At 36.8% G+C, this 27,026-nt stretch overlaps 1 protein-coding gene across 1 annotated transcript in view; it reads left to right on the top strand.

The window, feature by feature from the left end:
- Nucleotides 1-27,026, top strand: part of MEGF10 (multiple EGF like domains 10) — an 89,009-nt gene that overhangs the window by 22,982 nt on the left and 39,001 nt on the right. The window contains exons 8-12 of the mRNA XM_027869214.1: nt 5,939-6,151; nt 17,047-17,221; nt 19,042-19,162; nt 22,068-22,231; nt 25,381-25,483. Coding sequence (XP_027725015.1) covers nt 5,939-6,151; nt 17,047-17,221; nt 19,042-19,162; nt 22,068-22,231; nt 25,381-25,483 — 776 coding nt within the window. The remainder of the gene's footprint in view (nt 1-5,938; nt 6,152-17,046; nt 17,222-19,041; nt 19,163-22,067; nt 22,232-25,380; nt 25,484-27,026) is intronic.

Consider the following 27,026-nt stretch of genomic DNA (forward strand, 5'->3'; position numbering starts at 1 on the left):
CCGATCACTGTTCCAATTCTACATGGCACTGCTTTGCATTTTTATACATTTGAAAAGAGAATTGATTAAACAACAGCAAGGAGGTTATAACATTGTTTTACATTCTAATACATTTTGCTTCATAAGTTTCCTTATGATTTCATAAGAATATGTTTCTATATCTATTATAATTATCAAGATTGCTTCAAAATAGAGTAACTGAGTATTTTACCAATACTGGTGCTGGGGTTTAAAAAAAAAACCTTGGGGTAAAAATCTTCCTGAACTATATTATGTGATTCTCTGCCTTCTTAAATTATACTAAACATCCTTTATCTTAATAACTCAAGGTTACTGTTATGAAAATCAGTAGGATTGACTGGTCTATAATACATTGATGCCCTATTGTTTTTGAAGGATAATTTTACCGTTTGTTTCTAAATATTCCTCGGTTGCTAAACTTTTGGAGTTCTTGTGTCTAATTTTTATAGTTTTTCTGTCCCCTTTCCTGTTGTCAACCTATCATCATCTTCCTCTCTTACTCCCAGTTTCTAGCCCCTTGAAATTAATTTCCTTTAATCACCTATAGATTTGGAAATAAAAGTCCCAAAATTGTTAGAGTCATGTATAAAGTAAGAGTAAATAGGTTCTGAAGAAGGGTTTGGGAAGCTCTTCTCTGAGCAAAGTGGTCCAGTTTTAATGCGTAGATTGGGATATCTCTTGGTTATTCAGATGCTTTTTTTTGCTTACTTCTTGGTTGAAGACTATATTTCTTGATATAATATATCTATGTACACTATAAGTGAAGTTGCTAGTAGTTGTTTGGGATGGATAAGATTTTATTATATTTACCTGCTATAAAGATATAAAGATGAATCAAAAAGAAGAGTCATTAGCTTCAAAGGAGGCTCAGAGTAGAGGCGGTACAGTGTAGTTTAGAGAGTGTTGGACTTCGAGTCAGGAGACCTGAGTTTAAATCCTAACTCTGTGGAACATGAAGAGGTCATTTAATCTCTCTAAGACCTCTCAATTTTCTCATCTGTAAAATGGAAGAGACAGGGGAAGAATACTGGCAGTGGTTACCTCACAGAGGTGATCTGAGGAATAATGAACTTTCTCAACTTTAAAGTGCTATATAAATGCTAAACATACATACTGTACCATTCATACTGAAATACACATACACTGCACATACATTAATGAAATGCACATACATTAATAAATTAAGCTAAACAGGACCTTACTTCATCCTTCTAGAAGTCTGTAATCTCAAATTACAGATAACATGAACATACCAGATATATGAAATAACAGAACCTAAGTAAACTGTAAGGAGAGAAACTTTTATATGCCTTCTTGTGTGAAATTTGAGGGAAAGGGAATAAAACTTTTCAGTTCTTATTTAGATGTTGAATATAAAAAGGGAGAGATTTCCACTGGATGAAGAGGACAGTTAGTGATTTTTCTCTTGCTTAAATAGCCCGAGAGTACTTTGCTCTGTCTTGTGCACCCTTCATTCCCTAACCACATACTATACGTTTCTGTGAACGTGTTATAACCACCCCACCCCTGTAATATATAAACTTTTTGAGAGCAAGGATTAGATGACCTTTGGAGGTCTGTTCCACGTCCTGCATTTTGTAATTCTGTCTCATTTTTACCTCTGTTACTTAAGTATCTAATATAGTGTATGTTAACTTAAATTAATTTGTTGTGAAGCGAACCAGAGGAAGAATGAAAAGTGCTTCTTCAGTTGCTACCAAAGTGGAAGTGGTTGCTTTTTAGTGAACCAATAATACTCTTACAGGCTTTAATGTTATGAATTGTATTCCAAAATAAAAACATTCACAAGATTTTTAAAAGTTGCCACCTAAAAAAAAAAAAAGAAGGGAAGGTTCTAATATGTGAAGTGAGGGCAATAGGAGAGATTGCTGAAAAGGGAGGATATAGTCTTAAGGGTCTTTTACGTCCCACTTAACCTGTTAGGAGATGTCAGCAGGAACTTAATCACTGTGGTTAAACCACTATGCCCTAGGGACTAAGTATCACCTCACCACATGCATATTCCAGCCATGCATTCCCAGGATGTGAGGGAAACTCTTCCAACCAAAGGAAAGAGGGAAAAAAATCATGAAAAACAAATCAAAACAGAGCAGCACTAGAAATACCAAAATGAAATGCCTTCCTTCTTGAGGAAAAATTGTAAGGAAATGGTGGAGAGGGCATTTAATGACATCCAGATGAGTCAGAATGAAAATAGAGAATGGTTTTTCAGCTTTCCATAGAATTCTTCAGAGGAAGTTACTCGGGGAATCTCTTAACACCATTAACATTAATGTGAACCTGGAATGTCATGACGAACATTGATTGCCTAATATAGTGCCTTGTTATTAATATCGACTTTTTATTTACTCTTTCAGACATACTTTACACACATTATCTCTTTTAATCCTTATAATAACTGTGTGAAGTATGTACTACAAGTAATATCTGCATTTTGCAAATAAGGGAATGGCTTCAGAGAGTTTATAATTGCCCAAGGTTATTAGTACCTATGAGGTGGCAGAGCTGAGAAAAGAACCAAGCTGGCTTCAAGTCCAGTGTTTCTTTCCATTAGTATAATTAGCCTACATTCTTTGTCTTGTACCTGGTTGGTACTCAATAAAATTTAGTGAATGAACAACGGAGTCCCTGAATGGAAAGTCAAGGAGAACTTCAGCAGAGCCTATTTTCTGAGCTATTTTTTTTGTTTTGTTTTGTTTTTGCTAGGCAATGAGGTTAAGTGACTTGCCCAGGGCCACACAGCTAGTAGAGTCAAATGTCTGAGGCTGGATTTGAACTCAGGTTCTCCTGACTCCAGAACTACTGTGCCACCTGACTGCCCCTGAGCTAATGTTTTAAATTAAAATATAGCCATAAATTAGGAACCTCCATGTTATCCCTTCTTAGGTTCTTTTCCTGTTTAGACATTAAAGAAAGAGTTTAAATAACTGTGGTAAAAGGATAGAAGCTGTCAGAAGAATTTTAAGATATAGGCTTCTGTATAAGTTGCAGATAAACTGGTAAAAAGTTGTGGGGAAGAAGAGCAGGTGGTAATAGAAGCATGAGTTACAAGAATATAGTAATGATCACTGGTGAAAATCCTCATTTTATTTAGGGGTTGTGTAGGATTTTGATTTCTACCAAAAAATGTTATATCTACAGAAGATCTTTAATTCCAGATGCTTGAAATGATTTACGGTGTATTTTCCATGCAAATATTTCTTAAAATATAAATACATGAATGCACATACTTAGGCCACTAGTGTTTCAAAATTGTTTTCCCAGTGAGAAACTATCCTGAAATGTTTGAAATTTACGTTGTAACATATGTGACTTGATTCATCACAAAGTTAATTCCAATTTGCTAGAGTGGAATTCCCTATCATTAAAAATGTACATTTATTTTTAAAAATAACATAAAAATATTTTAAAATGTCCTCACCACTGCCATCCTTACCCAACAGTACCTCTTAGTTTTTACCTTGCCACTTCATAGATCCAACTCAAAATGAAGTACCAGTGTATTTACTTCATGCAGTTTTATGAAATCTTATGTGATTCTAAGTACACAAAAGACACTGGTAAATTTAAAGGGTGGATTTTAAAGGATGATAAGTTTAAAGGAAACTCTTCAGCTTTCTCATGCTAATTAATTTCTTTTCTCTTTTAAAATGTAATTTATGATTTTGTGATTTTCATAAAATTATTAAAATGATACATACTGTTTTGTGTATCTAAATTAGTTTGGATTATCAATTTCCATTTTTCTAATAGGGAAGCACCTAATTCACCCCATCACCTGCATATAAATCTTTTAGGTTGACTTAATGAATGTTTCACTCTGTATTTAGAACAAAATCAAATATATACTTTAAGTTACAGATATGTATTTTTAAAACTTGACATTTTCAAAGAGGGGCCCTTTTTCTTAATCTATCAAGGATTTCACGAGTTGATCCAGTTTGTTTTTTCCAGCTGAATAAGCTCTTTTGAAAGAGGATCCTGGAGTCTCCTGCAATTGCAATATCTTTAAAGTTAGTGCTGAAGGCTGGTGGGACAGTTTTACAACCTGCCTGCCTATAGATTCATGCCTTCAGACATTGGGAAGTAAAGAATATAAAAAATGTAGAGGTTTCTTTCACAAGTGGAGTTGAAAAGAAGCAAAAATGCCAGATTTTAAGCCTGTTTCTGTCCTTTAGGGTTACTAGCTTAAAAGTGCCAAATATATACTAGCAAATTATAGGGAATTGCTAAATATGTTTTTCATACTCTGGCAGAGACCTCATTTTCTTTAAAAAACTTCTGTAACCACTGTTCTTGATCCAGTTTTAGCTTCCTAATCTTTAGTTAATGTGCCACTGGTTTGTGTTATAAATGGCAAAAAAAAATCTTTTATAAATAGGGAATTAAGAAGCCTTTATAAATTCTTATCCTTCCCTACCCTCCAGCATGTCATGTATAGGAGAAAGTTAATAATAGTTATGTCTATAAGAAAACAAATATATTTTGACCCCAGTAAAAGCTTTAAAGATCTGAATCTTTTATATTTCAAACAAATAACAGAAATGAAAGGAGAAGCAAAATGAGTCAGGTTACAAATTATTTATGTAAGCAGTGAATGAACTATTTTCTTTCTCTAGGTTTTGTGAAATGTTTATAATACTAACTTGAATTGGATTTCTTCCCCTCATTTTCATCAGTTATGAAATATGTGTGTCATTGCTCACCAGAAAAGTGAAATGACATTGGAATAAAGTACAGTAGTCCATGTAACATAGATCAGATTTTAAAATTTAATTTTTAATACATAATTCTCAACTTTGATAAGCTCACCCACAATTGTTCTGTTATTCATACTATCCAGTCATTAAATATACTCAGACTTATAGAAAATGTCTTTTCCCCCACTCATTTGGTATTTATTTTAGCATGCTTGATCTCTTTATTAATTTCTATGGTTATTATTATTTTCTTACTACTAGTTGCCTCAAAAGAAATTTGAAAAATTAAATTCTGGCCTACATCTCCAACTTGGAATTTAGTTTTAACTCAGCCTCAAACAAGTGTTTGCTCTAATCACAATTTGTGCCTTCTTTGTGCTGGGCACTGTATTAGAGGAACTTCTCCAACCAATAGCCAAATGTTATGTTTTTGAAAGTTCCAAATCTTTGCACACTGGCAAAATTTGTCCTGCAAGTTGACCCTAAAGTATCAACAGAGAGTTTTAGCAGAGAGCCTACATTTCTTAAGGGGACTAGTTGTTCCATAAGCTTATTATTCAGAATCTAAATATAAAACTCTCTAAAAGAAGAGGAACAATTAGGGTGACATTTCATTTCTGGAAAGGAGAATAACTCATCATGGCCTAATTTGAAGATCAAACATATGAATGGGATGCTGGAGTACTGAGAATGAGTTTCCCAGTCACCAAAAATGCTTCTTTTGGCAATGGGAAATTAAATTAGAATGTTTTCAGTGTTTTAGATTCCATATTGGGTAAATGGGGCTAATTTTTGGTCAGTTTTCTTTGTCCTTCTCTGGGGACCTGGAGGATAGGGTATTTGTGTGACTCCTGATGCTTTCATTATTCCTTAGTAGGTACTACAAAGATGCTTTTCTCTTGTAATTGTCTTTTTGGTTCCCTTTCCTCTCTCTTGACAACTTAGTGCTTCTGTTGTAATCAAAATATAAAAGTAGGATAAATGATACTTTTCACATGGATAACCAGAAAAAAATTCTAAATTTTAAAAAAATTAAGTAGGTAATTATAAAATATATGCAAAATCCAAATAGTCTGTTATAATTTACATATTATTTCTCTATCAGGGATGCTTTAAATTTAAATTTATTATTCATTTTTATAGCAATAATATATACAGTTCCCTCAACTCCATTTCTCTCTCTCTATGCCCAATAGATGCCAGGATGAGTGCGCAGTTGGGACATTTGGAATGCAGTGTGCTGAGATTTGCCAGTGCATGAATGGCGGGAAGTGTTACCACATCAGTGGGGCCTGTCTCTGTGAACCTGGCTACACTGGAGAGCACTGTGAGGCAAGGCTGTGTCACGAAGGGGTCTATGGCATCAAATGTGACAGAAAATGTCCCTGTCATTTGAAGACTACCCATAGGTAAGTTAGGCCTTTGGCATGATTCTTCTCTTAGAAAGTTCTGGTCTCTGCTGTTCTTTATTCTATAGGGGGTGTCTTAGGGATTCTTCTTCTTCCCAGAGATTTCTTATACTGGACTATGTAAAATGGGATCCTAAGAAGTCAGCACCAAGTGAATTTTCTACTTCAATTCATTACCAATAAAGCTAAAAAAAAATCAAAAGCATTGAAATGCTCAAAGCTATTAAGTGGTTCTCTGTTGGGTAATAAAATATCTTGTGGGCAGCTAAGTGGCGCAGCAGATAGAGTTCTGGCCTTGGAGTCAGGAGGACCTGAGTTCAGAATCAGACCTTAGACACTTGACATTTACTAGCTTTGTGACCCTGGGCAAGTCACTTAACCCTGATTGCCTCACCAAAAAACAAAAAAATAAATAAAATATTATCTTTTAGTGGTAGTGGAAAGAACTGAATATACTAGCCAGTTTAAAAAACCCATCAGAGAATAGTTACAAGAAAATCCCTTGAGACTCATGGGTAGAATGAGGAATAAGGGTTAAGCCAAGTTAATGTATAAAAATATCATCAAATGACTTGTTGAAAAATATATTACTTCAGAGGGGGCCGCTAGGTGGTGCAGTGGATAGAGCACCGAACCTGAAGTCAGGAGGACCTGAGTTTAAATCCGGCCTCAGACCAAACACTTGACACGTACTAGCTGTGTGACCTTGGGCAAGTCACTTAACCCAGATTGCCACACTAAAAAAATACAGCAATATATATATATATATATATATTACTTCATAGTAAATCTGTTGAAAACACAATCCCAATAGTTTTTCTCATTGGCTATGTCCTCTAATACCAAGAGGAAACGTACTATTAGAAAATTTGTGAAAGTAAAATATCTAACTATCCAATATTCTTTTTTTATCAAGAAATTTATTTTTTTTTGTTTTCAACATTTACTTCCACATGATTTTGAGTTCCAAATTTTCACCCCATCTCACCCCTCCCCCACCCCAAGATGGCATGCATTCTGAATACCCCTTCCCTTAGTCTGCCTTCCCTTCTATCTCTCCCTCCTTCTCTTATCCCCTTCCCCTTCAATTTTCCTGTAGGGCAGGATGGATTTCTGTACCCCATTTCTTGTATTTCTTATTTCCCAGTTGCATGTGAAAACATTTTTTTTTAAACATGTGTTTTTAAAACTTTGGGTTCCAGATTTTCTCCCTTCCTCCCTCCCCACCCACCCTCATTGATAAGGCAAGAAACTAAATATAGGTTATATATGTGCAGTTATGCAAAACACTTCCATAGTAGACATGCTGTGAAAAACTAACTCTATTTCCCTTAATCCTATCCCACCCCCCTATTTATTCTATTATTTCTTTTGACCCTGTCCTTCTTCAGAAGTATTTGCTTTTGATTACCCCCTTTCCCAATCTGCCCTCCTCTCTATCATCCCCCTACTCTCTTGTCCCCTTCCCCCCCACCCATTTTCCTGTAGGGTAAGACAGATTTCCATACCCAATTGAGTGTGTATGTTATTCCCTCCTTAAGTTAAATTCTATGAGAATAAGACTCAGTCATTCCCTCTCACCTTCCCCCATTTCCCCTCCACTGTAAGAGCCTTTTCTTTTCTGTTGTTTTTTTTTTGTGAGATAATTTACCGCATTCTACCTCTCCCTTTCTCCTTCTCCAAGTATAATCCTCTCTTACCCCTTAATTTTATTCTCCAGATATGACCCCTTCCTTTTCAACTCACCCTGTGCCCTCTGTCTATCTATATCTATATATACGTACATATAATTTTTTCCCCTCCAACTACCCTAATACTGACAAAGGTCTCATGAGTTACAAATATCATCTTTCCATGCAGGAATGTAAACAGTTCAACCATAATGAGTCTCTTATGATTTTCTCTTTCCTGTTTACCTCTTCATGTTCCACTTGAGTCTTGTATTTGAAAATCAAATTTTCTATTCAGCTCTGGTCTTTTCATCAAGAATGCTTGAAAGTCTTCTGTTTCACTGAATGATCATTTTTTCCCCTGCAGGATTATACTCAGTTTTGCTGGGTAGGTGATTCTTAGTTGTAATCCTATCTCCTTTGCCCTCCGGAATATTATATTCCATGCCCTGCAGTCCCTTAATGTAGAAGCAGCTACATCTTGTGTTATCCTGATTGTGTTTCCACAATACTTGAATTGTTTCTTTCTGGCTGCTTGTAATATTTTCTCCTTGACCTGGGAACTCTGGAATTTGGCTACAATATTCCTAGGAGTTTTCCTTTGGGGATCTCTTTCAGGCAGTGATCAGTGGATTCTTTCAATTTCTATTTTGCCCTCTGGTTCTAGAATATCAGGGCAGTTTTCCTTGATCATTTCTTGAAAGATGATGTCTAGGCTCTTTTTTTGATCATGGCTTTCAGATAGTCCAATAATTTTTAAATTCTCCCTCCTGGATCTATTTTCCAGGTCAGTTGTTTTTCCAATGAGATACTTCATATTGTTTTCAAATTTTTCATTCTTTTGGATTTGTTTTACAGTGTCTTGATTTTTCATAAAGTCACTAGCTTCCAATTGCTCCATTCTAATTTTTAAGGAAATATTTTCTTCAGTAAGCTTTTGGACTTCCTTTTCCATTTGGCCAATTTTGCTTTTTAGAGCATTCTTCTCATTGGCTTTTGGGACCTCTTTTGCCATTTGGGTTAGGCTATTTTTTAAGGTATTATTTTCTTCAGTATTTTTTTTGGGTCTCCTTTAGCAAGCTGTTGACTTGTTTTTCATGATTTTCTTGCAAAACTCTCAGTTTTTCCTCTATTTCTCTTACTTGCTTCTCAAAATCCCTTTTGAACTCTTCCAAGGCCTGGGACTGATTCATATTCTTCTTGGAGGCTTTGGATGTAGGAGCTTTGACTTTGTTGTCTTCTTCTGGTTATATGTTTTGATCTTCTTTGTCACCAAAGTAAGATAATATAGTCTGACTCTTTTTGCTGTGCTTACTCATGATCCCAGCCAATTACTTGAGTTTTAAACTCTTTGTTAAGGTAAGAGTCTGCTTGCAATGTGGAGAATGTACTGTCCCAAGTTTTGGGGGTTTGTACAGCTGTTTTCAGAGATACTTCTAGGGACCTGTAAATTTTCAGTTCTTCCAAGGTGGTATGATAAGGGGTGAGGTGCTTCCTCTCCATCACCACAACAAACTCCACCATACCAGCACTCCTTCTCGCCCCAGGACCACCCCTCAGAACTGTGACCCAGATCCAAGCACAGGCAGAGCAAGAGATTCCTGCCTCAGCCCTGGCAAAGAGATTCCTGCAATCCCCCTCTGATCAGCCACTCGATTCCCCCTCAGTCTGTGGGCCAGAAGCTCCGGAAACAGCCAAGGCCCCAGGGGCGGCTGAGACCTAGCTCCTTCTCTCACTGCAGTCACAGACTTTTCCCACTAACCTTCTAAGTAGTCTTTGGCGTTCATGGTTTGAGAAGTCTGGAAACTGCCACAACTGCCCATGATTCAGTCCTCTGAGGCCTGCTCCAGGTTCGCTGTGGCCTGCGCGCCCACACGGAACTGAGCACCTCTCCCCGCCCAGCACGCTATACCTTTCTGATCAACCATCCAGGCTGTCTTGGGCTGGAAATTTGTTTCACTCTGTCTTTTTGTGGGTTCTGCTGCTTTAGAATTTGTTTAGAGTCATTTTTTATAGGTATTTGGAGGGCTTTGGGAGAGAGCTCAAGCAAGTCAGTGATTTCCCTCTGCCATCTTGGCTCCACCCCCCACTATCCAATATTCTTAAAAAATACATGCAACATGGATGTGACGAGAGAGAGAGAGCACAAGCTGTGGGGGGAGAGAGTTCTCCATATGAGTGAGACATGGAATTCCATGTGATGATGTGTAAAATCTGGCTCTTCATGTGCAGCAGGATATTGTGATAAGGATTCATGTGAAGTAATGACCAGGATAAGGGGGATAGAAATGCAGCAAGGTAATTCCCTCTCTTCTTCTCTTTTCATCTTACTTTTGACTCATTAACAATAGTCTAGGGAAAATGTATGGTGAGGAGCCCAGGAGTACACCACTAACACATTCCGGAAGGGCCCACCTATCTTCATCAAATAACTCAATACTTGTTTAGGGGAGAAAGTCTGTGATTCTAATCAAATTCCTAATCTCTGTCTGCTTATCATCTTGGGCTGGCTACGGAATATTATGGCAAAGAAGTTCTACTGGACTAGTAACTTTCTGGGGAAGAAATCATTGCTTAACTGCTTACCCACCCCACATCTGCCTCTGTACTGATTGAGTCTACTGTATTATCCAGATTGCATTTGCTCCTAACTTCTATTAACCAAAGAACAACATACTTCAAAATTATTATACTAATTTATTTTATCTTTCTGCGAAATAGACATTAGCAAGATGGGACAGACTGAAAGCAGAGGGGGAGGGGAAACAGGAAATGATGACCAGCACAATTCATCAGAAATAATTACAGCCACTGCAAAACACTTCTGACTGCAAGAACATAAGAAGATCCCAGGATTTAGACCCTGTCTATTGCCCTCGTAGAGAGGAGAAAAGGGGATTTCAGATAGGTTACTTATTCCCCAGTTGTGAGGGAGGGAAGGATAAGGGGTGAAGATCTCAACAATCATAGCTTACTCTCTTATAGTCTGCCAGCATGATCACAGACCTGTTTGCCAAAGAGGTGGTTGCAATGAGGCTCTAAATAGCAACTGTCATAGTCTTTGTAGAGTGGGGAACAGAGAAGAGGCTTGACTAGATGGTACCCATATCAAAAATAGCTGACTCCCAACTCTCACTCTTTTGAACTAAGATCCTTTACTAATAACCCCAGAAGCCTCTCTCCCACCCAGGTTCATGATCTCAGTGACCAATAGAATCCTACGAAAGCATATCTAATGTTACCCTAACACAAGGCCAGATTCCCAGACAGGATTATGTTCTTCCCCTGGACCCAGAAATGCTATCATCCCTGCAAAAGTCAACCAGAATATGCTTGAGCCAATGGATAGATAGGTAAGATAGACAGACAGACATAGATATAAGTATATGTATAAATACATGCACATATATACATATCAATCAATTGTTTATTAAGCACTTGCTATGTTCCAGGCACTGCGCTAAGTACTGGGATTACAAAAAGAGGCAAAAGACAGTCCCTGCCCTAAAGGATCTTATAACCTTATGGGGGAGACAAATTGCAAACGAATCTATAAAAAGCAAGCTAATACTGGATAAATAGGAAATAATTAACAAAAGGAAGGCACTAGAATTAATAAGAGTTGGGGAAAGCTTCTAGTAAGGAAAGGCAATTTAGTTGGGACTTAAAGGAAGCTAGAAAGGCATGCTCAAAGGCCCAGGCTTATGACAGCATCTGTAACCTCACCAAAACAGTATCCTCTGTTTTTAGAAACTCATTGGTTTCAGCATTTTTACTTTTCTCTGTTTTTGGTTTTGGTTTGTTTGTTTTTTCTTCTAGGGTCATTATTTCAGTGTAATTTTGGTTTTCTTTGATATACTTCAGTACATGTTTTGTTAAAGTCAAAATGTATTAATTTTAAATTTCATTCAATAGATGCTTCTGAAAAAATATGTAACAGATATGTTTCTATCTATATTAGAAAGCCCTACTTATATATTTTTGTGGTGCCTTTTATAGGACTAATCATAAATCACAAAGCCAGTATTCTTAGCATGGTGCCTGTGTTAATATTTGATGAATACACACAAGCTAAACATTTTCTGGAACATGCTCATGACATAGATATGTGCCAGATAGATCTGACTTAGTCAGAGCCAAGGTGTCAGAGTTGTAGGAACTAGTATGCTAAGCCCCACTCCCCAAAATTCCTTTAAACAGATCTTAAAAACCAGAACAAATCTTAATGGGAAATCCAGAAGTCACAGTGAGTCATCATTTCTCCAACCCAGCTCAACATAAGAAGAGAGACAAGGAGGATTGTGGATAATGGGGATGTTATCAATCTAGGAATGTACCAGTGCCCAGGGAGAGGCTGTGCACCAGACCTACACCAGGGCTCCATCAGACTCATACCTGGTCACTGTTATAGGGCCAGGTATCAATTGACAGCTGTATTTCCCACAATTCAGTTCCAGGTTCTAGACCCAGCTAGTAGCAACAGCAGGGATGCAGCTCAGACCCCAGGCACAGATCAGGGTCTCATTTCCAGCACCTAGCCCAATCTGGAGAGGAATAACCAGGGCAGAAATTTGATTCCAAAGGAAAGCCTACAATTCTGCCACTCTGAACCAAAAGAACTTTCCCACTGACTTATAGGGTCTGAATCTTGTGGCAGTGTGCTCTACTCCCTATGCCAGGAACTTTCTGAGCTCACACCACGTGGAGGACTTTGCCCTGGATCAGACCACTTGGAGAGCACTGAACACTTGGAGGTCCCCACTCTGTCCCTGAGATCCTGGAAAAACACAACACTCAATACCCCAAGAAAGCATCAACAGGACAGTCCAGACCTTCCCTCCTGAAGTGCCACATAGCCCAGCCATAACCCCAAGTCCAAGGTCAGGAAGTAGGCTGGCAGAATGAACACACAAAAAAAGAATTCTACCATAAAGAGCTATTACACAAGAAAGCTCAACACACACACACACACACACACACACACACACACACACACTCATATATGTTCATATAACATTCTACTCACCTTATTTTAAAGTTTGTAACAGGGAACTTAATACTTTAAGGAATCTTAAAATTAATAACATGGAACTCTAAATTTTATTGTGTAAGTGTACCAAAAACTAAGGAGTATACTTCAATTCCTTATTATGACTAATATGAGGAGGGGAGAAGAGGAAGGAGAAAGAAAAAGACATGGTGAAGAAGAAAGAGTGGTAATAAGATCCACACAAAAGGAGAGGCAATGAGAGAGGGACAAATAGAGGGAATAAAGAGAAATTGTATGTACCAAGAAATAGGGAAAGAAAGAGTAACAGAAAGAAAAAAGAAAAAAATTGTTCAATAGATTTTTAGGTGCATATTAGAGATAGCATTATACAATTCACTGAGGCTATTAACATCAGAGTATTGTTACTTATTATCTCATTGGCTATTCTTCAGAAAGTTAATAAGCCGGTTATCCATTGTTCACAGCTCTTTAACTGCCTTAATATTCACACCTGGGAGGCTACATTCTGGATCAGATCAGATCAGCGTATTGTAAATTCTCCCCTGTACTGCTATAGAAAAATAGTAATAATAATAATAATAATAATAATAATAATCATAGTGAAAATCAAGGGATCTGTGCAATTTGAATTCTGTCTTGTATAAAACTTTTGTAATATCTGGCAAGCCACTTATTCTCTTTAGGTTTTGGCTCACCCATCTATAAAATGAGAGGTTTGAATTCAGTGATTTCTTCCAACCCTGAATCTATGGGCTAATACTGTGATTCAGTCTTCACAGAGATAATTAATTCTTAATTGCCTCTCAGAAGGGTTATTTTAAACATGTTTTTTGTTTTTCTATATCACCTCAGTGTCCCTCCCCTCCTCTCAAAGAGCAATCTCGTCTTATAGTCTTTTTAAAAAAAAAATCCAAAAAAAGAAAGAGGAGAAAAACAACATAACTAATCAATACAGTGAAAAAGTCTGATAACATGTGCAATCTACAATATTTCTGAACCTCCTGCAAAGGGGTGGTTTGAGAACATTTTCTTATATCTCTTCTTTTGAGCCATGATTGTTCTTTGTAATTTTGTAACATTCATTTTTGATTTGTGTGCGTGTATAGTTGTTCTTCCCATTTATATTATTGTAGTTATTCTGTGCATTGTTTTCTTGGTTCTACTTCATTCTACATCACTTCATGTAGATCTTTCTAAGCTTCTCTGTTTTCAATCCATTCATCATTTCTTATAGCAAGGTTCCATTACATTCCTGCATCATAAATTCATTTAGCGATTCTTTCCCCATTAATAGGCATGTACTTTTTTTTTTCTAATTCTTTACTATCACAAAAAGTGTTGCTGTATACATATTTTGGTATCTATGGGGACTTTTTTCTTATCAATGGCCTCTTTGCCAGTAATGGAATCTGAGTCTTAAGGATATGGATTTTTAGTCACTTTATTTACATAATTTCAGATTTTTAAATTTTTATTTAATTTTAAATTATTTATTACACCTGTGGGGAGGCTTGCCCTATCCCCTGTGCATGCCCAGATCCCAGAGCAAGCCTTATATACTGATTCACAGCTCTACCAATAATGCTCCAGTATGCTTGTTTTTCCACAATCCCTCCAACATTGACTATTGCAATCTATTGTCATCTTTGCCAATTTGCTGGGTTTGAGATGAGACCTCAGGGTTGTTTTGATTTACATTTCTCTTATTATTAGTGATTTGGTGCACTATTTCATATGGTGGTTAATACTTTACAATTTTTCTCTTGAGAATGATTTGTATATATCCTTTGACCACTTATCGATTGGGGAATGGCTACTGATCATAAAAAAATGTCTATACAAATGTCTCTCTATATAAATATATATACATACATATTTATTTATATATACATATATACATAATTATTTATATATCTTAGATATCAAACCCTTATCAGAGAAATTTGGTTAAAAAGATTTTTTTCCCCTTCAGCCACTTCCCTTCTCTATCCTATGTACATAAATTTTATCTGTGCAGAAGCTTTTCAGTTTCTTGTAATCAAAGTTATTTATTTTATCTTTTGTAATTGCCTCTATATCTTCTTTGCTTAACAATATATCTCCTACCCGTAGATGTGGGAAATATATTATTTGTTTCTCTGGTAATTTTTAAATTGTATGATCTTTAATCTTAAGGACACGAATCCACTTAGAATATATTGTGGAATGTGATGTCTTGGTGTTTTTTCCTTGAAACAGAAAGGATTTTAATTTAATCAAGTTCTTTAATTTGTTTTAATTTCTACATTTGGGGAAAAGTACCTATTCAAATAAGTGATTTTGTGGTAAATCAGTATCTAAACTAGGAAAGAAAAAGGAGTGAGCCCACATACCAAACTACATATCCAAATGAGATTTATTGATGGATTTTTTTATAACCCATTGGGCCTTAGGAGATCTGGAGATGGTGAATGCCTCAAGTTTTCAGGTTTGCTTCTTGAGGTGGGCTTCTCTTAGTTGTCTGGGTGACAGACTAGATCTTAGGGAAGCTGCGTGCTTTTCCTGACCTCATATGCCCAGAATCCTCTTCCTCTTCACCTCTAACTCCTGGAATCTGAAACTCCTATCATGGCTCAGCTATGATGTCACCTCCAACATGAGGCCTTTCAAGCTGTAACCTCCCCACACCCCAAAATTACTTTGTAGCTACTTGATATATATTTTATACTTACCTGTTTACATGTTCTTTTCTCCCCAGTAGAATGTAAACATTTTGAAAGAAAGGGCTATTTTATCTTTGTCTTGGTATACTCAATACTCTGAATAATGCTCTTTATATAGCAGCCACCTAATAAATGCTATTGAACAAATGATAGAACATGGTACAAGCACAACAAATTGTATATTGGAGTTAAATAGATGTTTCACTAAGCACCAAGTCGTCACACAAAAATATTACTTTTTGAATATATAATATGTGAATTGAGATGCAACATGGCACTGAGTGTGAGCCCTGTAGTCGTAAAAACAGAGTTCACCTCCTATCTGTGCCACATGCTAGCTGTGTGACCACTTAACCTCTTAGTGCCCCCAGGTGTCTCTCAAAGACTGTAAGTTTCTTGTAAGTTCATATAATCAACAGAGGGAAGGCAATAAAATTAAGATGGATCAGGAAATATTTTCTTTAAAAGTGGGATTTTAGCTAGACTAGAAGGAAGCCTTTAAGTGGATGCTAAAAATAATGTATTGATTTTTAACAAAATTAATGTTGGTATAGGGAGTTTCCCCATTGGTTGTTGTACACTGGTGAAAACACAGGTCCTAATCATACATTATGCATATAATGACCAAATAGTATTTTGTTGTTATTATTGTTGAGTCATTTCAGTTGTGTCTGACTCTTCTTCGTGATCCCATTTGAGGTTTTCTTGACAATGATACTGCAGTGGTTTGCCATTTCCTTCTCCGGCTCATTTTACAGATGGGGAACTGAGGCAAACAAGGTTAAGTGACTTGCCCCGGGTCAAACAACTAGTAAGTGTCTGAAGCCAGATTTGAACTCTGCCTTCAGGCTAAGCACTCTATCCGTTGTTCCACCTAGCCGCTGAAATGGTATTTTATGATCTTTCAAACGTGTCCTCTCGACTTCATCCAAGCATGTCACCCCTTTATTCCATAAACTCCAGTGGCTCCATCCATATTGTCCTCCAAGACCCAAGATAAAATCCTTTGTCTAAGGTTCAAAGCCCTTCATAATCTACCTCCCGCCATTTTTTTAGTCATTTTACATCTTATACCCTACAACATGCTCTTCGATCCAATGACACAGGCCTCCTTCTGCTCCATGAACAAGATCCTCCATCTCTTAGTTATGGGGATTTTCTCTAGCTGTCCCTCCTGCCTGGAATGCTCTCCTTCTTCATCTCCAGGGTTTCCCAGCTTTTTTTAAGTTCCAACTAAAATCCTACCTTCTACAGGAAGCCTTTCCCAATCCCTCTTAATTCTAGTGCCTTCTGTCTATTAATTGTTTCCTATTTATCCTGCATAGAGCTTGTTTGTATAGATTTGTTTACTTATTGTCTTCCCCATTAGATCGTGAGTTTCTTGAAGGGAGGAATGTCTTTGGCCTTTCTTTGCATCTCCAATGCTTAGCATAGGCACATAGTAGACACTCAATAAATACTTATTGACTGTTTACTCCAGAGTTATTTGTTCCTTTTACTCCTTTCTCTCAGCTGTCATCCTGTTTCTGGAGAATGTTCTTGCAAACCAGGCTGGTCTGGACTCTACTGCAATGAGACCTGTGCGCCTGGATTCTATGGGGAATCCTGTCAACAGCTATGCAGCTGCCAGAATGGTGCTGACTGTGACAGTGTGACAGGGAAATGCTTCTGTGCCCCTGGATTTAAGGTGAATTATTTTGACTTTGGCTTGATCCAGGGAGATCTATCGAGGTAAAGCTTAGAGGCAGAAAGAGTTGAAGTATGGAGAATATGGAAAGTAGCATCTTCATGAAAATTGCCACAATAAACCAATTTTCCAGAAATTATTTGCCTTATGAAAGAGAAGCAGCCTAGCATGGTGACTAGAGAGCTGGCCAGGAAGACCTGGGTTCAAGGCCTATCTCCAACAAATACTGGCAGTGTGACCCTGGGCAAGTCACTTAAATTATCAGTGCTCTAGGCAGCTCTCTAAGTTGCAGAAAAGTTTCTGACCTGCATTAGTAGAGGGAGTCTGCTCACCTGAGAGTTCCCTATATCAATGATGGGTCCAGTCCCTAATTCTATGAAAGAGAGAAAGGGGAAGGAGAAACACTAATGTAATTATAAATATATATTATTGAATAGAAAACAGAAAGTCTGATTTTAAAAAAATAAAATATACTAAAGCAAATTTGAAGACATTATTTGTTACTTATTCTTATTTTTATTTAATTTAAACAGTTGACAAAGTACATTTTAGGAGAGTCTGAGCTATTTCCATTTTAAATTCACTATTTTAAAGATAATCAAACTATGGCATGAAGAGTTTACATTTTTCAAGCATGTGTATAGTGAATCAAAGAGGTTGGAAAGGCTAGCAATGGTTCATCTTTCCTGTTCCACATCTTAAAGGCAGTATTGCACTTGAGTTATTCCAGGTTTTGAACTTTCATCTTTTTAAAGACTATAAAAGAAGGTAATTTCACAGCTTCATTTAAAAATGTATCCTTGTGTTTAACAACATTCAAATATCAAGAAATTAGTCTTTATATCTGCCCTAAGCCCTTGGAAAAGCAGCGTGGCATAATGCAAAGATCCTGGACTTGAAGTTAGGAGAGGTCTGGGTTTGCCTTCTGGCTCTGACACTTAATTACTGGCCTTAGCAAATAGCTTCACTTCTCCTAAGCCTATTTCCTTCTCTATAAAATGGAGATGATAATGCTACCTTATAGGATTACTATACAGAAAGTACTTAGTATATTTTAAGTTACAATATAAATTGAAGATATATAAATGTGAAGCCACCATTCATATATGAAAATCTGTCACACATCGCTATTACTTAACAAATCACCCCTCAGTCTTCTTATATTCTCCAAACCCGAAGAACAAAATATAGACCCTCAAATATTTACCTACTAATCATATTATTTCATTGGCAAGGAAGGTGGAGCACCATCATTTAAGGTAATGTTAATGTTTATTTGTTTTGTTAAATTTATAGTAATATTCCTAATCTACAATCACATTGTGTCTTTTTAGTTGTGATAAAAACTGTTACCATTGATTATGCAATATGATCCCCCTATAAATGATGCAAAACTAATTTGTTAAGAATTATCTAGCAACATGGGCTACATAACACTATATCCCAAACTAGAGTAGACCCAATGCCAGCTTAGATCACATTAAAGTCTATATTTAACAGACCATATACTGGTGAGAGTGTAACAACACTTTTGAAGAAATTTATTGACCATTTGCATTACAAAGGTTGAAAGTAAGGATTCCTAGGTGGCGCAGTGCATAGAGCACCTGCCCTGGATTCATAGAGGACCTGAGTTCAAATCCGGCCTCAGACACATAACACTTACTAGCTGTGTGACCCCGGGCAAGTCATTTAACCACGTTGCCTAAACCAAAAAAAAAAAGTAAGGATTCTAGAATTCTGTATGGGTTCTAGAACTCATAATTAGCATGATTAAGATATGTTTTCATTATCCATGTTTTTTATTTGTGCTTTTTCAGGGTGCTACTTGTTCTACTCCTTGTCCTTTAGGGACTTATGGAATAAACTGTTCTTCTCAGTGCAACTGTAAAAATGATGCCACTTGTTCTCCAATAGATGGTTCGTGTACCTGCAAAGCAGGTAAGAAGGTCTGAATGACCTCATATGTGAGCCTGCAATGAAGAAGATATAAAGTTATATGAGCAACAAAGTATAGTGGAAGAAGCATAGCATTGAAGTGTTAGTTCCAAATCTGCCACTCATTAACTGTGACTCAAAGTCTCCTCAACTCTCTAGGCCGCAGGTTTTTTCTTCTATAAAATGAAGGCTTTGAAGTATGTGAACTCAACAATCTCTTCCAATTTGAAAATCCTATGATTCTATCAACTTTGGAAAAAACGCAGGCAGATAGTTATACATCTCTGTCCATACATTGTTAGTCAATCTCAAACCTGAAACTTATGGTAGAGTCACTATAAGAAATGCTTTGCACAAAGCCTATTTTGTGGGAGGGTCAGAAGGTACTCACTCATCCCTAGGTGTGACAGCAGTCAAGAAGCACAAGATACTCTATATGGTTAATTGTGCTTTAAAAATAAACATTTTTTCTTTTAAATATGCTTTTACTTTTTTGTTTTTTGCTGTTTTGCTTTATTCATATATATATGTATGTATATAATTCCTTATAAAACTCAGTATAGTACAATGGATTTGACTGAATGTTAAGGGTATTTCAATATCCCCACTCAAATAGCCTATTCGTGTTTGTTTGATCCTGGCACTTCTCTGTCAAATGTAACAAGAAGAGCCGGGCCAATGTGTTGCTTTGCTCTGTTAGAAGAGCCAGTATTATCTGTGGCACTGCCTGCATACTAGTGCTCAGCTGCTGGATGTCTTGAATCAATCAGTCAGCAAGTATGTATTAAGCATCTATGATGTTCCAGGCACTGTGCTAAGCACTGAGATGCAAAGAGAGACAAAACCACTATCCCTGACCTCAAGGACTTTACATTTATAATGAGAGAGACAATACTTTCTTTTGCCTTTCTTTATAGGCATTTAGCATGATGCCTGGTAATAGGACAGGTAGGTAGTGTGATGGATGGAACACTGGATTTGGAGTCAGAAAGGCCTGAGTTCAAATGCAGCCTTTGAAATCTACTAACTGTGTGTTCCTGGGCAAATCTTAAACCTCTGCCTGCTTCAGTTTCCTCATCTGTAAAATGGGGATAATAATAGAACCTGCTTGCTATAAGCATAAAATGAGATATTTGTAAAGCCCTTTGCAAACCTTAAAGCATTATATAATACTAATTATTATGATTTTGTAGGTGCTTAATAAATGCTTCTAGATTTGACTAGGTACATACAAGATATATTCAGAATAGATGGAAGGTAATGGCAAAAGGAAGGCATTGGGGAGGGGAGGGGAGAGACCCAGAAAGGACTTCTGTAGGTGTGGGATTTGAGCTGAGTTTTGAAGGAAACCAGAGAAGCAAAGAGGTAGAAATGAGAGACAGAACATTTTTAAGTATGGGGGACATGCAGCACAAAGGTGTAATGTCAGGAGTTAAGGGGGAGGAATAGTAAGTAGTCCAGTATAGCTGTATTTTAGAGCATGGAGGGGAGTAGTAACTAAAATAGAATAGACTAAAAAGGGAGGAAGAGGCCATGTTGTGAAAGACTTTCAATGCCAGACAGAGGTCTTTATATTTTCATATTTGATCCTAGAGGTAATAGGGAGCCAGTGGAATTTACTTGGTAGGAGAGAGGATGAAATGGTCAGACCTCCACTGTAGGAAAAATTACTTTGGCAGCTATGTGGAAGACAGACTGGAGTGGAAAAAATTAGAAGCAGGAAGACCAACCAGAAAGCTATTACAATAAAAATCCAGATGTGAGGTGATAAGAACTGTATTAAAGTGTAATACCTTGAAATCAAGGTGGTACCTTGTATAAGTGGAGAGAAGGGGATATATACAAGAAATGTAAAGGTGGAAATGACAAGAGATTGAATATGTGGGGTGAATATGAGAGGAGGCAAGGATAACACTGAGGTTGCAAGCCTGAATAACTGGGACAATAGTGGTGCCCTCAACAGTAATTAGGAAAGTCTGGAAGAGGGGAAAGTTCAAGGATAAAGGTCATGAGTCCTGTTTGGTGTAAGCTGAGTTTGAGATTCCTGTGGACATCTATTTTGAGATATCTAAGAGGCAGTTGGTCTTACAGAAATGAAACTCAAAAGAAAAGTGAGCGCTGGATATATAGTTCTGGGAATCAGCATAGATGTCATCAACCTTTGAGAACTGGTGAGATCACCAAGTGGGATAATTTAGAAAAGGAAGAGAAGAGCCTTGGAGGATATATGCAGTTAATGTTACTTGGACGAAGATCAACAAAAAAGACTGAGGCAAGATCAGGTAGGAAGGAGGAGACACAGGAAAGAAAAGTGTCATGAAAACCCAGGAAGACGTGGTGATCTGCAGTATCAATGATTGTGGAGAGATCAAGAAGAATGAGTGTTGAGGAAAAAATACCATTAGATTTGGGAATTAAGAAATCATTGATAATTTTGGGGAAGATTGTTTATGATGAATGGTAAGATCAAAAAGTAGATAGAGGATTCATCGGTGATTGAAAAGAGCAAGAAATGGTGATAACTAGTATAGATGGCTTTCTCAAGGGGCTTAGTCAAACAGGGGAGAAGAGGTTTCAGACAATAGATAGTGGGCATGGTTGGATCAAATGAGAATTTTTTGAAAAATGGGACACGTTTGTAAACTTCAGAGAAATGATGTACATAGGAAGAGAATGAATATTAAAGAGATTGGGGCCAATATGCTGGAGATGTCAGGAAGGAGTGGGATCAAGGATACATCTTGAGGGATTTGTTTTCAAGGCAAAGATTCACCTCTTCATCTGAGATAGCAGTGAGAGAGAGGTAATGGGGAAAGATATATGGCTGATGTGAAATCAGTGTGGCTATAAATAGTATGAATAGCTGCCTTTATTTCCTAAACATATTGATGGCACTCTGCTCTGGCAGGTTGGCATGGTGTGGATTGCTCCATCAACTGTCCCAGTGGCAAATGGGGCTTTGGCTGCAACTCAACCTGCAAATGCCTAAATGGAGGAGCTTGCAGTGCTCTGGATGGAACATGTACCTGTGCTCCTGGATGGCAAGGGGAGAAATGTGAATTTGCTTGCCAGGTAAAACTCAAGACATCTAACTGTGAAAGGGTGTGAACTTCTCTGTTCCAAAGCATGTCTGTGTGAGAATTTTCTGCTGTTTTTCTGGATAGCTTGGGTCAATTTAGACAAAGCCCAGAGAGATAGTAGAATTATTGAGTTCTTTAGATTCAGATCCTGGGGAAGTTTTTATAAAAATGAGAGATATGACTAGGTTAAAAAAAAAGAAATTGGGAAATTTCCAAGTAGTCTGCAATACTTTAAGCATCTGGATGGTGACAGGCAATGGGAAAACATCATCCTTATCATTCTTTCCTTTTCTCTCCTTCCCCTTGATCTCCATTCCCCATTTAAATATATCTCTTGTTTTTTTCTCCATTTATATAAAAGTCATTACCTTTTAATTAGCATCTAGTCTGTGCTTATCATACTAATCCTTAGGTTATAAAAGAAGTACTAGAGTTCTTTCGGATATTTATACGGCACTTTAGAATGTATAAAAAATGTTAAATCTTTTCTATTTGTGGAGTAATAAATTTACTAAGTGTTTCCCTAGTTCAAAAATCATACTATTCACTTGTTTACTTAGAACATAAAAGCCTGTATGTTTTGCAGGCGGATAAAAGTTCATAATATCTAGAGCTCGAAAAGCACTCAGAGGTCAGAGTAGAGTGGGAAGAACACTGGTTCTCAAGTCGGACTATCTGACGTCAAACCTCACCCCTAAAGCTAACTACCTTTGAGCCCATGACTTAATCCCCCTAGGCTTCAATTTCCTCTTCTGTAAATGGAGTGGGTCAGATTGGACGGCCTCTGAAATCCTTTCCAGCTCTAAATATATGTTTCTCTGAATTAGTTCAAGCCCTGTGTTTTATAGATCAGGAAACTAGCTACATGCATTCTCTAATAATATAACACCCCTTTTTATTTCCCTGGCTCCGAGGAGTGCTTCGCCAGTTTCACGCTTGTCAATCAGTACTTATTGACTTACCTCCATTTAGACCTCTCTCTCAGCCTTTTCCACCTGAGACGCTGAATTCCATCTACAGTATTTTTGTCTTCAAAGAACATACTGTGATCATGATATGAAAGTAGTTGAAATGAAACGTTATTGAAGCATGCCCACTAGCAGAGGAAACCTTTCTCCTTACTGTTTCATCCAAGCAGAGCTCCATTTTCAAAGGTAGAGAAGAAATAGACCACATGAAAGCTCTATCACTGAATGCCCTAGATATTCACCAGGAGCTAAGTGGGTTTCACCAAATCACATCTAAGCTTTGAACAAATTTTCAGTATTTTGAATTTGAAGATTTTCTTTCCTTCACAATCCAATTACAATACAAAGAAAACACTTGATAATCTTTCTCGTTTTATACATCAAATGTATTAGCAAATTAAACTATATTTCTATCGAAGTTCCATTATATTGTCCTGCTCCGAAATTTTAAAATTATTTTGTAAGACTATGTATTCATTTTCAACCTTTTGAGGCAAGTATCACCAAACTAGCTTTTAAATTGGATACTACCCTTCACCCCACCCCCGCCGCTGCATCCCCAATACATAAATACTCTATCACCTTCGTATATTCTTTGGCATAGGTCTTTCTGGGGATATCATTATGCCATCAATACCAACATCACACATGTTTTCTGCTGATTCTATACTTTTTCCTCTTGTTAGCTACAACTACAATTTATTTTCTTCATTTGGGAGAGTGCTACTGGTGTCCTTCCTTGCAGCTACTTTATTGACCAGCTCTAGCATGAGAGCAAAAAGCTGTAATGTCCTTCTCCTACAGACTTAGGTGCCATGCCCATGAAACATTTGATTTCTATGGTCCTATAGAAAAATGATGTGTTTATAAAAATAAAATGGCAGGATACCTCAGTAAGGTTTTGCATTATAATTTAGAATATACTAAAATTTATCATGTTATTTTCTAAAAGACAAGAAAAAATATGACTTTTAGATAAACTATTTTAAAATAAACATGTAAGTGAAAAGTCTGTAGAATCAGATCATCTGTAATTTTTTCAGCCCATTGTATACATAGAACTGTAAAGAAAAGGAAGAATCTTACTTTTTCCTGTACTTAATACATAAAGAGGTAGCATAGTATGGTGGGTTATGGCCAAGATCTGGAGTCAGGAAGGCTTGGGTTCAGATCCTACCTCAGACATTTATTAGCCTTGTCACTCTGGCCAAGTGACTTAACTTCCCTGAACCTCATTTTCCTCATCTGTAAAATGAGGGGGTTAAATCTGATGATCTTTAAGCTTTCTTCTACTTTTTTTTTTGGATTTGGTCTCCCTATCTCACTCAGGCTGGAAGTGCAACGGCCATTCATAGCCCTGATCCTACTGCTGAATGGAATGGTGGCTTCAGCCTGAGCCATTTTTCTAAACTGGGCTGGTTTGCCCCTCCTTAGGCAGCCTGATGACTGTCCACTCCCAGGGACTCCCTATATTGATGCCAGTCTTAAAGCCGTGGACACCTTTAGCCCTCCTGCAGCTCAGAACTCTTGAACTCAAACCATTCACCAGCCTCCAAGCAGCAGAGATTACAGGCAGGCACCATCTTGCTTGGCCCTTCTAGTTCTAAATCTATGATTTTAACATTTGTGGGAGAGATTCTAACATCTGTTTCTGTGGGAGAGATTCAATAGTATGTGGTTTTCTGATTCAATCTTTCCACATTTATTTGTCTTACTCTTAAATCAGAAAATTTCTTGTTGCTTAGACTCTTCAACAGAATGAAGATGCTAAGGAGAAGAAAAAAAATAAGATTTTTTTTCCTTTCATTTATGGTTTAGTTAACTGGTAGATATGCTGAGACAGTGATTGAACTGAGCCTGTAGACTTTTACTTAATAGTTTATTTAAAATTTATTTTGAAAAGTCTTATTTAAAGGTCTTCATCTTAACCTTTTAAATTTAACCAATTACAAATTATATTGTAAAACTTTTGGGAGGGATATTATTTATGCTAAGGTAGGAAATTCTTTTTTCAATTAAGTGGGTAAAGAAGTAAGAAAAACAGAGGAGGGTAGTTATTTCCATAATATCTAAAATGACATGTGCCTTATTGTTGCTTCTCTCCTCCTCTGAACTCTATGTTCTGTAATCTTCCACTTCTTTCATTGCTGTGTTTGAACAACTCTGTTAACAGGATGGAACATATGGGCTGAACTGCATGGAGCGTTGTGACTGTAGCCATGCTGATGGCTGCCATCCCACCACTGGCTATTGCCACTGTCTCCCTGGATGGTCAGGTAAGAATCAGAGGCCTTAGAGAGAAAAACTAACTAATAAAAAAGCTAGCACTGTCCTTTGCAGCCCCCTTTCTTTCTTTCAACAGAATGACATACATCAATCTTTTAATAACAGAGGAAAACTAAAACCCCTAGTCTGGTGGAATACTGTTGAACATCTTCACGAACTTATCTCTGACACTACCCTGACAATCCCAATAAATCATTTAACCTCTCTGGGCATCGTTTTCCTTATTTGTAATGTAAAGACATTATATTTAATGACCTCTAAGGTCCTTGCCAGATTTGATCTTATGATTTTCATTGAGAAACAGAAAATAATGCAAATATAAGTAAAGAGTAAGGCAAAACTTCTATAATTGAGTGACTTCTGTTCAATTTAATAGCCATTTATTAAGTGGCTACTGTGTGAAAAATACCAGATTAGGTGCTGGAGATATACAAATAGATACATAAGACTTGTTTACACTCTAATAGAAGGAAAAATACATACAAAAATAATTATGATAAAAAAGGGAGTATGATAAATGCAAAGGAGAGGTACAGACAAAATGCTGTCAGAAACTTGAGGAGGAGTGGAAATTAAATGAACCTGTAAAGATAAATGAAAACTATAAAGCTGAAAGGTCTCCAAAGGTTTGGATATTTGTTCCTGGGTATAATTTTTTTAAATAAACATAATCTTAAAGCGTTGCAGGTCCAATTTACTCTTTTGAACCAATTAGTCAACTATATTCAGGAGTTTCTTTTTTATTATGTTGCTTTACAGTTGGCTAGTTTAATTACAAAGTACATCAAGGTAATAGTTGTTTTGTCCATGAGAACAGCGTTATTTGCTGATTTAATATTACATCTGAGTGTCTCAAGTGTGTTAAAATATCCCTGTTTTGTTAAAAAAATTTTTATTTTAACTTAAATCCAAGCTAAATGAAACATATTAAAGAAATTTTAAATTATCAAGAAAAAAAATCAAAATACCATACTGTTCTAGAAGGGTGTCTTGTAAAGACTAGAATAGAATCATTAACAATTTTTTAAACATGTAATTCCAAAAATATAATGAAAACATTGCTGATCTCTTAATCTTCAGTAAAATGTTGCAATTTTAAACTAGAGGTTGAATGAAAAGTAGGTTAGATATTCCCAAACCTTAAAAAAAAATTATGTCATCAATAGAGGGAAACCAAATACTGCTGAGCATTTTTTAGCTTTAAATTCAGTCACTTATATATTTAGGAAACCATGGGATTACCTGGAAAAGTCTATTTTAACTTGCTGCTGCCTATACTCCTGATACATAAGTGAGAGTTTAGACTTGAGACTTGAAAAAAAAAATTCTCTCATCGCATCTTGAAACTGAGGTTGATAGTGGGTGACAAGCCAGTGAGTTTTGCTACTTTTTTTAGAAGACAGAACTTAGTTTGCATGAGTGAATGAATGAATGAAAAAGCATTTATTAGCTAGTCAGTCAAGTACTGAGAATACAAAAAAGAGACAAAAGACAGTCCTGCCCTCAAGAAGCTCACAGTCTAATAGGAGAGAC

The sequence above is a fragment of the Vombatus ursinus genome, unplaced genomic scaffold (assembly GCF_900497805.2).
Source record: "Vombatus ursinus unplaced genomic scaffold, bare-nosed wombat genome assembly UNPS02014792.1, whole genome shotgun sequence".
Classification (NCBI taxonomy): Eukaryota; Metazoa; Chordata; class Mammalia; order Diprotodontia; family Vombatidae; genus Vombatus; species Vombatus ursinus.